General features: G+C 33.3%; 1 protein-coding gene across 27 annotated transcripts in view; it reads left to right on the top strand.

Annotated features, from left to right (window-relative positions):
* cnc (NFE2 like bZIP transcription factor cap-n-collar) overlaps window positions 1-13,559 on the top strand; it is a 649,104-nt gene that overhangs the window by 614,182 nt on the left and 21,363 nt on the right. For 9 of the 27 annotated variants that reach the window (XM_069316304.1, XM_069316302.1, XM_045759464.2 and 6 more), the window contains 3 exons: window positions 5,031-5,127; window positions 9,550-9,690; window positions 10,354-10,470. In XM_069316304.1, the coding sequence (XP_069172405.1) occupies window positions 5,031-5,127; window positions 9,550-9,690; window positions 10,354-10,470 (355 nt within the window). The remainder of the gene's footprint in view (window positions 1-5,030; window positions 5,128-9,549; window positions 9,691-10,353; window positions 10,471-13,559) is intronic. The other 18 variants (XM_069316305.1, XM_069316307.1, XM_069316310.1 and 15 more) reach the window with 2 other exon arrangements.

Genomic DNA, 13,559 nt, shown 5'->3' on the forward strand with positions numbered 1-13,559 from the left:
GCTGTTGGTTTTAACACTAGCATAGAGCACTGCCCATTTCTTTAAAGATCTTTACATTTTGCTACTTCTTAGTGTGTACTAGCAAAATATTATACTTTTTATTGCAGTATTAACATATATATTGACCTGTCGTTTGTTACTAAAAAATTGGTTATTACATCATGCATGATACTCATGGCAGTATAGTATTGTATAATCCTAGAATTTGGCATTTGTGTAGAATTGCTCAAATTTGCTTTTGTCATTTTCAGGGCATAAGGATAAAACTAAGAAGGTTAAAAATCACATACAATTACAGTATTACGTAACATGAAGCTCAGGTTGATTGTCATAGATCCTATTCTGTGTGACAGCACTGGGTCATGCGAGAGCCTGTCCTTCATGCTCTGTCACATCAGTTATGAGCAATTTTATATAATGTTTTGTATGTCATAAACATAATGTAGCCTTTAGTGCAAACATATACATCATATCCCTGAGTGTCTCAGATGTGCACTCTCAGAAATTCTCATGATCTGCCAAAAGTATCATGCATCCATTCATCTATGCATATTTCCTATTTTTATGGGTCAACTAATGGAAAGTTTAGTATTAATACATTGTGGTGTACATCATATGTGATGCAGGCATTTACTTGTTTTTCAATGAACACACATTTCATGTATAGTTATGAATTTCAAACATAGGCACTCAACTTTTTTATACACTGTTAAATTCATTGTAGGAACTTAATTAAATACTAGTTTGGTTGAGGAATTTCCAATGGATTACTGGGAGTTCAACATCAACTTCTTTAAACAGTGTACTCTGCTTTGTGTCATTTCCATTTGAGTGACACTAAGGACTAATACTGTATCTTGAAGATTTAATCTTTTGAATTGTAAAGTCACATACGATACAGATAAAATAATTCACTTTCATGGTTGCCTTATAGCAGCAACATTGATGTTTTCCGCTGTGTTGTTGGTCAAATGAACATAGTTACATACTCCAAAAAAATGAACATGCCCACTTTTGATCTTCAGTATCACATTTATTAGTTTAAAGTAACAAATTCATTTTATTTTTAATAAGAAATATTATGTAGGATTCTGGCCAGTTGCTCAGAAATTCTTCAAAGTTGTTGCGAGGGGTCCGTCTAATTACCTAGAGCTATCCAAAGCCACCCAAAGCTTCCTGGCATTACACTAGTAATGAATAAATATAAAATATTTACTCCTCATGTACAGTAATATATTTACTCGTTATAATGTTGGTGCTGAATGTAGAACATGGAAAACATATTTTTACTATGAGAAAGTTTCATTTCATAATGAAATTAGACGAAAATATGCTGCTGGTGATGCCAAACCAAGTTGACGGTCCAAGTGACAATGTTGTGGAGCTACTTATCCAAGACACATTGTTGCCTAAAGAGTATTTGCTGGCATATCAGCCTCCTATGCCTACCTAACCTAACCAACCTACCCAAACATAACCTAACAAAACCTAACTATCCAAACCTAAGTTAATATAACCTGTACGCAACAATATATCTTGGATAAGTCGCTCCACAACATTGTCGCTTGGACCGTCGACTTGCTCTGCCGTCACCAGCAGCTTATTTTCGTCAAATTTCATTATGAAAGGATACTTTTTCAGAGTAAAAATATGTTTTTCCATATTCTACATTCAGCATCAACATTATAATGAATAAATATATCATATTTATTCATAACTAATGTAATGCTAGGAAGCTTTGGGTGGCTTTGGGTATCTTTGGGTAATTAGACGGACCGGTTGCGAGTTTTAATGAGTGTTGTATAATTAACCTTATTTATTTTCAGGCTTCAGGCCATATTGTTGTGTTATGTACACTAATGTGTGACTAGATATGGTAATCCTTGTACCCCAACAGGTTATGGTATAGTTTTATTTGTATACCACCGTATAACACCTTTTAACCCCCCCCATACATTACTTAGCACAACATAATACTATATATCACCATATACTACATATATGTCCTACATACCACCATATACCTCACATACACCATACTATACTATACTAGTATAGTATACTGTATATTACAATATACATTATATCCACATAGTATCACCACCATGTACCCCCCACATACCATCACATAGGCTACTACCATTACATATCTACATATGGCATACCGGCCCAGATACCCCTCACTACAGATATACAGTACAGTATATACAAATTAGTTTGGAAGGGTATAAATCAGAGCTTATCTCGCTTACATGAGCTAATAGATGTGTGATTGCTAGATTGTTTCACACAAACTTTAGACATAAACATAAAATGAGTTTGTTTAGGTATAAATGGGAGTCGCCTCGCATGGACCTTTTACACTTTTCTGTATTTTTATGTTGTGGTACATAGTATGTTTGAATTTAGCCAAATTTGTTTATTATACATACAGGATTTCTCGTTTGAAATTCTAATTCCTAAAAGCAAAATTTTTAGGTATGCATTTATTCTGCAGTCTTGATAATGCATCACTTGAGCTTGTATTATCTGTCATTTTCTCAGCCCATTCTCATTAATTGATAGAATGTTCAAATAGTGTTTTTTTTTTCAAATTGGAAACAGTCACCACTACATACTGCTATAACAACCAAACGACCTTCACTAAACCATATCCACCACTACTGCTGCAACTAATACACAACCACAAATACAGTCATATCATAACTACCTTGTATAGGTCATCAAATAGATTGCATATACTTTCAGAAGTCACAAAAGCCTTCTCCATCCACAATTTCAAAGAGTAGATGCAACAAAGAACTCAAATACAGTATCTAGAAAGTTACAAAAAAAAAAAAATAATGCACCAGGTCGTTCCCCCCCAAAAAAATAAGGCTAGGAGGCAGGGCACAATGAGGTAGCCAGTCTTCACTTCCTCAGAACCACCATCACTCTCACCTGCTCTTTTCCAACTCACCAACGGACACCACTACCGCTTTTATGTCTTTCTTATCCCTTCCTCCCCATCCCTCTATGACTAAGTTTTTACTGTAGTAATTTTATAATTTATACTGACTTAAATTATTACAGTGGTAATTTCTACTGGCCTAAATTATTGTGGTAGTAATTTAGACTTGACTATATTATTACAGTAGCAATTATTCTTTATTAACCCTTAAAAGCCGTCTCAGTCTCAAGAGTCCCAAGAAATTTCACAAACTTTAAACCATTAAGCCCCACACTCTTTTTTTTTTCATTATGATTATACAGTATCCAGTGATAATTATAAATGAGACAAATTTTAAACTTTCATTTCTGCATTTTTTAATTAACCCAGTAACAATATTACTTGGATAATGATGATGTGTGTGTGTAATTACCTAAGCATAGTTACAAGATGAGAACTATACTCTTGGTGTCCCGTCTTCCCATTATTCTTTGTCATATGACTCTTTGAAACTACAGACAATTTTGGCATCTATCGCCTCCTCACGTAACTTGTTCCAACCATCTACTCCTCACTTAATTTGTTCTAACCATCTACCACTCTGTTTGCAAAAGTGAACGTTCTAATATTTTTTCAGTACCTTTGTTTTCTTAGCTTCAATCAATGACCTTTTGTTCTTGAAGCTACAGGTTTCAAGAATTCCTTTTTATCAATTTTCTTGATTCCTATTAATATTTTGTATGTAGTGATCATATTGCCTCTTTTTCTTCTATTTGCTAACTTTGGCATGCAGGATTTAAGACTCCTAGCCTCTCCTCATAGCTCTTGTTTTTCAGTTTTGGAGCCATATGTGTGTAATTACCTAAGTGTAGTTACAGGATGAGAGCTCTGCTTGTGGTGTCCCGTCTTCCCGGTACTCTTTGTTATACTGTATGTTGCATTGAAACTATGGACGGTTTTATCCTTCCACACGCTTTTCACTTAACTTGTTCCAACTGTTTACCACTCTGTTTGCAAAAGTGAACTTTCTAATGTTTTTTTTTGGCAACTTTGTTTTCATAGTTTGAATCCATGACATCTTAATCTTGAATCTACCATTTTCAATAATTCTTCTTTGTCAATTTTGACAATTCCTATTCCTATTTTGTACATAGTGATCATATCACCTCTTTTTCTTCTAACTTCTATCTTATAGCTTTGGTATATTTAAAACCCCTCTAGTCTTTCCTCGTAGGTCTTGTTTTTCAGTCCTGGAAGCCATTTAGTTTCATGTCATTACACTGTACACTTTTTCCAGTTACGATGTGGTTTTTGAGATATGGACACAAAGGTCGTGAACAATTTCTTTAACATTTCACCACCCATGTACATTCTGAAGGTGATTAGAAAGATAACTGAAGGTGGTTAGAAAATTTTTTTGGTGTTAGTAAACAAATGGAATGCATTAAGAAGTTGTGACTGCAGATGTCATATTCAGCTTCAAGTGTAGATATAGATAGTAATAACATACCTTTCTTCGCTCTCATTCACTGTTTAAGCAAATTATATACTGTATTTATCAAATTAGAAATGCCTGATGATCTTTAAAAGGCAGTTCAGTACAGTTTTATTGTTAACTTTCATGAAATTGTGTAACTTTAGACATTAAATGCACTTCACTACATATTGTACTAAAGTTCATATTACTAAACATAACTCAAGATATACACAGTAATATGAATAAATATTTCATGTTTATTTATATAACAGCCTCAATTTGTTTCATATACAGGTACAGCTTATATAATTTCCTTAATGTCTGAATTCAACATGTTTGTGCTGCCTCTTGCTTGTAGAATTCATTGTGCCTAATTTATTACCATTAACAAGGATTTTATAAAACACTCTTGAATAATGTTTAGTTTTATCATATAACCTTTAAACTTTCACCATTTTGAACATTATGAAACATAGACGAACACAAGGATGAAAACCAGTCATAGTGTTTAGTTCATTTATGGCAAAGTTCAGATAGATTGCTCATATACTTACAGTCCCTCTAATGGAGTTTTGATCGATATGCCATCAGTTAAAAAAAAAGGTTATTACTTTATTTTTTCAGAACACAAGTACAGAGATGAACCAGACCACAGATGGGCTCCTCTCGTCCATCCTCAACGATGAAGCGCTTGGGTTGATGGAGATGGCCATGAGTGACTGTGAGTATTGCCATCAATATTGGCTGCTATAAATGTTTTACAGGTTTTATCGAACATTAAATGGATCCTTCTATTTTCTAATATAAGGTATAATCACCTCAAATTTATTTATATGAAATGAATTGTGAAATAACTACCGTACTGTACTGTACTTATTGATGCTATAAGTGTACATTACAGTATATGTTATTTTAAAAATTGGGAGATGTCACAGTAATATTGAAATATGTAATTAGTGTAATAAGCATTGTGTTGCTTCCATAACAGCTTGTAAATTATTGTTAGTTCAACAAATTATAAAAGTCTGACAATAATTTGATGGATTTACTGTATATAGTTAATTATTATAATCCCTTAAACATAATTCGTTTAAATCATGGTAAAAGAAAGCCATTTGTAAATCTTTTTCATGTGCAGAGAATCACAAAAGCACTAGAATTAAATGCAGTAAAATGTTTTTAAAAGTATGTCACTTCAAAACTGGCATTTCCTATCCTTTCCTTTAAACGAAAAACATGTAAATAACAGTATGATGACAGGCACTGTCGAACCTGGCTGCATCCAACCCCCCAGCAATCACTCTTGACACCATAACACCTGCAAACTGCATGCAATTCATAGATTATTGTCAAAGTGTAAGCCTTATTTTAGCCTCGGTAATGATATCCAAAATGGAAGCATGCATTATATTAATTGTGCTTATTGCTAACATTCCATTGTTGAATGTAAGAGCTCCTAATAATTTGTTAATATTGTAAGTTATTGTATATGCTGTATTATACCTATTTGTTTACATATATACATTATATACACTTTATAATATATATATATATATATATATATATATATATATATATATATATATATATATATATGTGTATATATATGTATATATATGTATATATATATATATATGTATGTATGTATATATATATATATATATATATATATATATATATATATATATATATATATATATATATATATATATATATATATATATATATATAATGTGTGTGTGTAAATCACAAAAAATAAACACGTGATTAAAAATGTGACAGTGTCAGACCACGGAGGAAGAATTGAAACAGGAATTTCCTTAAGTACTTTCGTATATTAATACATCTTCAGAAGGAGTGATTTACAGGTCAAGTATTGGACATATATAGGCAGAAGAGTGGTGGAGTGAGGTGAAGTACAATGACAAATGAATGGGAATTAGGTGGACACAAATATGAGCCGCATAAGAACTGCAGAAGGCCTATTGGCCCATATGATGCAGCTCCTATTCATACCCACCAACAGGCCCACACATGGATAATAATAGCATAAGATAGTAAATATTTACAATGAATTAAGGAGACAAATGTGTATCAATGATCCTACTCAAATCGCCCTTTAATTGATCTATCAAAAATGGATCTAAGTTATATAAACCACTGCTAATGTTCAAATTACTTTCTTTTGTAATCTGTATCAGAGCACATTCAATTATGTTCCTGTTATAAGTGCTTTTACAATTCGTTATTGAAGAAGCAGTCTCCCAATCAATTTGGTGAGATCTTCTGACAGATGAACAAACAAAGCATTAGACAATTGGCCATGTCTTACTGAATATTTATGTTGCGAAATTCTACATTTGTGTCATTTATAAAATACCTTGTAAATATTGTAATAAGTTCTATGTTGAGCAAACATCTAAAGATTTGAAATGTAGAATTTTGCAATTTCGCTTCCATCAATGTCCCCTTGACCTATGTTTCTTTCTTTTTTATTTTAAATAGGCTTTCTTTATCCACTTTATCTTTGTGTGTGTGTGTGTGTGTGTGTGTGTGTGTGTGTGTAAATAGTACTGTATAGTATAAAAATTTTGGTAATAACCATAGGTTTTGGGTTTTGTGCTTCTAGTTTTCAGGCAAACATATAAACACATTGGTACCATGTAATTTATATACTGTATTCAGTGGTTTAAATAGAGGGAGTGTTATAGGGGCAATGGGTTCCACATATTTTTTAATTTTCTTTTGAATTTCAACTATAACCACTTGTCATACTGAACACTTAGGACTTCTGTGATAAGGATTAAGCATAACAAAGAGAAGCAGTATTCCTGATATAGAATAGAATCGCCTCCAAAAAGTAGATCATATCTGAATTTTTGTGACATTTTTAAAAATTATCACTTTTGTTTTGGCTATTTATCACTAAATTTTTCATATTTTTCATGTAAAACTCCAAATTAAATGAAGCACAGAATTTAGTTTTAAATGTGCCCAATAGCTTTCCTAAGGCACTTAACTATTTATCTTGGCATTGCACTTATTTTTAAAAATCTTCAAAAATATGATCAGAGCAATATTCAAGAAGTTATCATTCATACCTTAATTTTTCCCACGTTTAATGAGAAAATGTCACTGAGCAAAATTTTAATTTAACTATTATATGATGGACATCTAACATGAGAACCTAACTGTAAAGAGATTTCACCTCATCTGACTTCTTTTCCATTCCCCAGCCTCGGAACCTGATTTTTGTGCATTGCCTGCTCAATAGCTTCCCCAAGGCACCAATTTTTTTAATAACTGGGCAACGTTATCTTAATGATCGCAAATGATGATACAACTGATTACCCCAGGAATCAACATATGACTAAAACTGATCTTTAAAGGTTAAAATTTAAGACCTCTTTTTTTTTTTTGTTAAATGACAAGCTTGGTATTGACATACATTCTCATTCAGAATGGTATCTGTGTTAAGTGAGAGATGAAAAGAGGATAGTATATCTAATGGATGAACAAAATGTGTACTGTATTCCCCTGAAGATAATGAGGAAATCTCCGAAAACCTTGGTGTTTACGTGTGAATTCTTATACAGTCTAAGGTACATTATATTGTAGTCATAACACAATTACATTTCTCTACAACCATGCATTTAATTTCAAAGTAATAGTTAGTGATGCAGTGAATTCATTGTGCAAGTTTAATGTTTTCATTTGTTAAATATTGTATTGTGTTACTGTATTGTATATGTTTTGTAAGATTACTGTGTCCTTGTGCTTGTTTGCTGTCCTTTTCCTCTGTTTCTATTTTAATTTTGCCAACTTGCATGAAGTTCCTCACAGCATTTGTTATTCATGTAGTTTTATTTATTATACTATCACAGAATAAATACCTGTTATAGAATGGTGAGTATGGGTGCACTGTGAAGTATGTTGGTGTCTGTGAGCACGAGGTAAACATCCTGCATGTACTGTTGCATGTTTTCTCCCATCTTCTTGTGAGCTCGCTGTAAATAGTCATTTTGTAACACTGTCCAATGTCCCAAAGAGTTCGTTATAATATCACTCTTAACTCATTAAATTTTCGACAAGATTTACATCATAAGTAGAGCATATTAACATTGAATTATTAAATCCAATTTTGTATTCTTTTATGTTTTACAGTATAATTCAATTATTGTATCAGCAAAAATGTATAGTTATCAATCTTATTTACACATAATTGATTCAACTGATAACCAGCTTACATTTAGAAGTTTTGAATAAACTTGGGCACAGAATATGTGCCGTTTTCATAAAGATTCATGCACTGTGGCTAACTTGAATGTTTCAATTCAAGTTTTTAGATTCAATTTAAAAGTTTAAATTCAAGTATGTAGCTTGAGTTGTTACATACTGAATTAATTCTCTGTTCGATGACAATTTTAATTTTAGTAGCTAAATCTTGAAAGTATATGCCTTACCTCTAATGCTGGAAGTAAATATTGTTCGGTACTTATGGAAACACAGTTCATTTGTTTATATATTTTATATGGAAAGACTTCATTAATAATAAACGGTGAACTGTACTATATTGAAAGAAGAACAAATTAGAGAAAATTTAACTTTTCTGAATTATACTGTACCTCATATTATTTAATAATGTACTGTATGCTGTAAATGAAATGCAAAATATTACTATTAATCGGTATAAAAGCTTTTGTAACTAATTTAATAACAATTTTATTTAGAATACTGTACATCATTAAAAAATTTAAGATTTTATTTTACTTCTTTGGGAACTGGAATATGACAAACCAAGAGGTGTCTCATTTAGTAGATTACCATATACATTTATCACATTTCATGATTGACTGTGACTTCCATTCAAGGCAGCATGTAAAGGATTTTACCACATACACCTCTAATATATTCCTGTGGCATGGGAAAGTACCAGCTCATTTGGGAAGGATTCATAGTTCAATTACTGAAGTAAAGGGGAAAAAAATATCAATTCTATAGCTTTTAACTGGAACAGTATATGGCTTTTATCTTTGTAGCAAGATCATTGCCACCTGCCTTGATGGGAATATATATTATACTGCTGTCTTATTGGGAATTATCTTGAGACTTACTGCAGCCACGTTGATGACTTAAATGCCAGTGTTATTGTCGGGCACAGCTGGGTGTGTGCTACCTCAGCTTCATGGTGAGGAAGGTGTGGACGCCTCCAGTGACTCCGCAGTCTCCTCCCTTAGTCCTGGCGAGCCCTGGGGCACAGTCGACAACACAACACAACTTTCAGGTACACTCACACCTCCACACACGCTTACACTTTATTGTGATACCACATTTAATTTTAAAATTATAATTCAGCACTAAAATATTGATCTGATTTAATGCTGAAAAAATATATTTATCAAATTTCATTTGAAAATTTCTAAGTACTGTATGGGAATCAAGACAGGGTCTGATGAAAATGTAATACAGTTCTAGCACAGTACTTTCTTCACCTGAACCTTTGTAATGTGCTTAAAAACTATGTTGAAACAGTAAATTTAGACAAAATTATTTTCATTGGTTAAGGGGGGTGTAAACAGTAAAAACTTCCAAGTTAGCACATGAAAAGACTAACATATCATGCAAGTTGGCATAGGTAAGAATTTCACTTGCAATTTCTGTATTTCTGACTTTGTATTCCTTAATTTTTCTATCTTCTCAAGAACTCTACACATATGGCTTAACTTCTTTGCGAGTTATTTAAGGTACTATTTTCTTGACTTACAGTATTTCATAATTAGAAATAGTACAAGGTATCATGCATGCTGTTAATCTTGGCAGATGGATCTTTAATGCTAATTCTGGTATCCAACTCTCTTTCATTAAAAGATTTAAATATTTTATCTAATTTTAAGAATACATTTTTATAAATAGTGTAATATGATGTAATTGTTATTGATAATCACAGACAGTGGAAGTCGAAACCAAAGTGGAGATTATAATGCAGGAAGTTATCGATATGGTCCAGAAGATCCTCACCGGATGCCTCCTCTACCATTAAAGAAACAACATATGTTTGGCAGAGGTAAGAAACTTTTATGACAACACACACCTATTTAGTACATGTATACATTATATAAATACAGTATATACAGTGTGTGTATTTACCTGTGTGGAATTACCTAAGTGTAGTTTCAGGATGACAGCTCAGTACTCTTTGTCATACGAGGCTTTGAAACTACTATCAGTTTTGGCATCCGCCACCATCTCACTTGTTCCATCTTTCTACAACTATATTTGCATAGAAGAACTTTGGTTGGTTGGTTTGTGTGTGTGGGGTGTAATTACAATACCTAAGTACAGTACTGTAATTACAATTACATAATTGTCGTTATAAAATGAGAACTACACTTGTGGTGTCCTGTCTTCCCAGCATTCTTTGTTGTATAACGGTTTGAAACTACTAACGGTTTTGGCCTCTACCACCTTATCACTTAACTTGTCCCAACCGTCTACCACTTTGTTTGCAAGAAAAAACTTTCTAATAATTTTTGGCACCTTTGTTTCCTTAGCTTGAATCTGTGCTCTCTTGTTCTTGAAGTTGTTGTTTTCAGGAATTCCTCTTTATCAGTTTGGTCGATTCCTGTTAGTATTCTGTAAGAGGTGATCATATCACCTCTTTTTCTTCTATCTTCTAGTTTTAGCATGTTTTACCCCCCTATTCTCTCCTCGTAACTCATGTTTTTCAGTTCCGGGAGCCATTTTGTATTATGCCTTTGCACCTTTTCCAGATTATTTATGTGCTTCTTGAGATATGGGCACCATACAGCTGCTGCATATTCCAATTTTGGTCTCACAAAAGTCATGAACAGTTTCTTTAGTATTTCACCATCCATATAATTAAAAGAAAGTCTCACGTTGGAAAGATACGCATATGCTCCTCTCGCACTGTTCTTTATATGTTCCTCTGGCGACAGCTTACTATCCAAAACCACCTCTGTCTCGTTCATGATTAGAGTTTTGTAATACTGTACCTTTCCACATAATTTGTAAGCTGTGTGTGGTCTATTTTCTCCAATTCCAAATCCCATAACATGGCATTTATTCACATTAAATTCCATTTGCCACTTGACACTCCAAGCACTTATTTTATCTAGATTAGTTTTGTAGGACATGACAATCGTCTGCATCTCCTATCTTCCCCAGTATCTTAGCATCATCTGCAAACATGTTCATATAATTATGTATTCCTTTTGGTAGATCATTTATGTAGACAATGAACATTACTGGTGCAAGAACTGAACCCTGTGGTACTCCACAAGTAACACTTCTCCAGTTACATTGTTCTCCAGTTACATTGTCACTCCAGATACATTGTCTCAGATTACCGCCCTCGTCTGTCTGTCAGTTTTTCATCCTTGTCGGAAGGCTTCCTGTCACCCTTCCAGCATGTTCCAGTTTCCAGAACAGCCTCTTGTGTGGGACTCTCTCATAAGCCATTTTTAAGTCCAGATAGACATAGTCAACCCAACCACCTCTTTCCTGTAGTATCTGTGTGGCTCTATCATAAAAACTAAGTAGATTTGTTACACAGGATCTTCCTGTTTGAAAACCATACTGTCTGTCCATTATTATGTCATTACTCTCTAGGTGTTCAACCCATTTGTCTTTAACTATTGTTTCTAGTGTTTTGACTACCACACTTGTTAATGCATATAACATACATGCATATAATTGGTCTATAATTTAGAGGTTCTTCTCAACTAGCATTTTTATAGATTGGTACTATGCTTGCCTTTTTCCATATATCTGCTAAGACTTCTGTGCACAAGGATGTCTGGAATGTTAATTGGAGTGGAATGCTCAGCTTAGTTGCAGATTCTCGCAGCACCCAAAGTGTAACTCTATCAGGTCCAACTGCTTTATTTCTTCCTAGCCCCTTGAATAATTTTACCACTTTTTCTTAAGATACTGTACCTCTATGTATTCTATGGTATGTTCTGGTATTTGTATTGGGTCCTGCTCTTTGAAATCCTCATTTTGTACAAACACGCTTTGGAACTATTCATTTAGCATTTCACATATTTCTTCTTCATTCTCAGTACAGTAGTCCTGTTTCCCATTCTCAATCTCTCAATTTTATCCTTTACATGCAGCTTGCTTGTAATAAATTTATAGAAAAGATCTGATCTGTTTTACATTTGTGTGCTCTACCTTTCTCAAAGTTCCTTTCTGCCTCTCTCCTCACTGATGTGTAATTATTTCTTGCTAGCTTGTAGTGCTGGTATGTTTGTGGGTTAGGCCTCTTCCTACTGTATATTGAACCCTTTTTCTTGTCTTTTCTTCTCTGGTCCTCTGGTCCTCTCACAATTTCTGTTGAACCAATCCTGCTTTCTGGTCTTACATCTCTGTCTTGGTATGAATGTTTATGTCCCTTCATCGTATATTTCACAAAATTTGGCATACATTTTATTTACTTCCTTGCCTAGCAACAAGTCTGTCCAAGTAAATTCATTAAGGAATTTTCTAAGTTTATTCTAACCATTTACTATTCGGTTTACAAATGAGAAATTTTTAATATTTTTTAAGTTAAGCAGCAGTGTTTCCTTAGCTTTTATGTATGAGCTCTTGTTCTTGAAGTTGCTTGTTTCAAAAATTCCTCTGCCTATTTTCTCAATTCCTGTTAACAGTTTGTATGTAATAATCATATCGCCTCTTTTCCTTCTTAAGTTCTGGCTTTGGCATTTATAACACCTCTAGTCTCTCCTCATAAATAGCTCTTGTTATTTAGTTTTGGAAGCCATTTAATTGCATGTCTTTGCACCCTTTCTAGCTTATTGATAGGTTTCTTGAGATATGGGCACCATACAACTGCTGCATATTCCAATTTTAGTCTTACAAATGTCATGAACTATGTAGTATTCCACCATTCATGTACTTTAATTAGATTCTGAAGTGGGAAAGAAAATAGTATAGGCTCTTGTGCAATATCATTTATGTGGTCCTCTGGTGACAGTTAATATCCAGAACCACTCCTAGATTTCTTTCTTTGTTCAAGTTCATTAATGTCTTTAAACACAGTTAAATTTGTTGATTGTGTGTGTGGCCTATTTTCTCCTATTCCACATTCCATAACATGGCATTTATTCACATTGAATTCCATCTGCTAAGTGT

The sequence above is a fragment of the Procambarus clarkii genome, chromosome 83, assembly GCF_040958095.1.
Source record: "Procambarus clarkii isolate CNS0578487 chromosome 83, FALCON_Pclarkii_2.0, whole genome shotgun sequence".
NCBI classification, from domain to species: domain Eukaryota; kingdom Metazoa; phylum Arthropoda; class Malacostraca; order Decapoda; family Cambaridae; genus Procambarus; species Procambarus clarkii.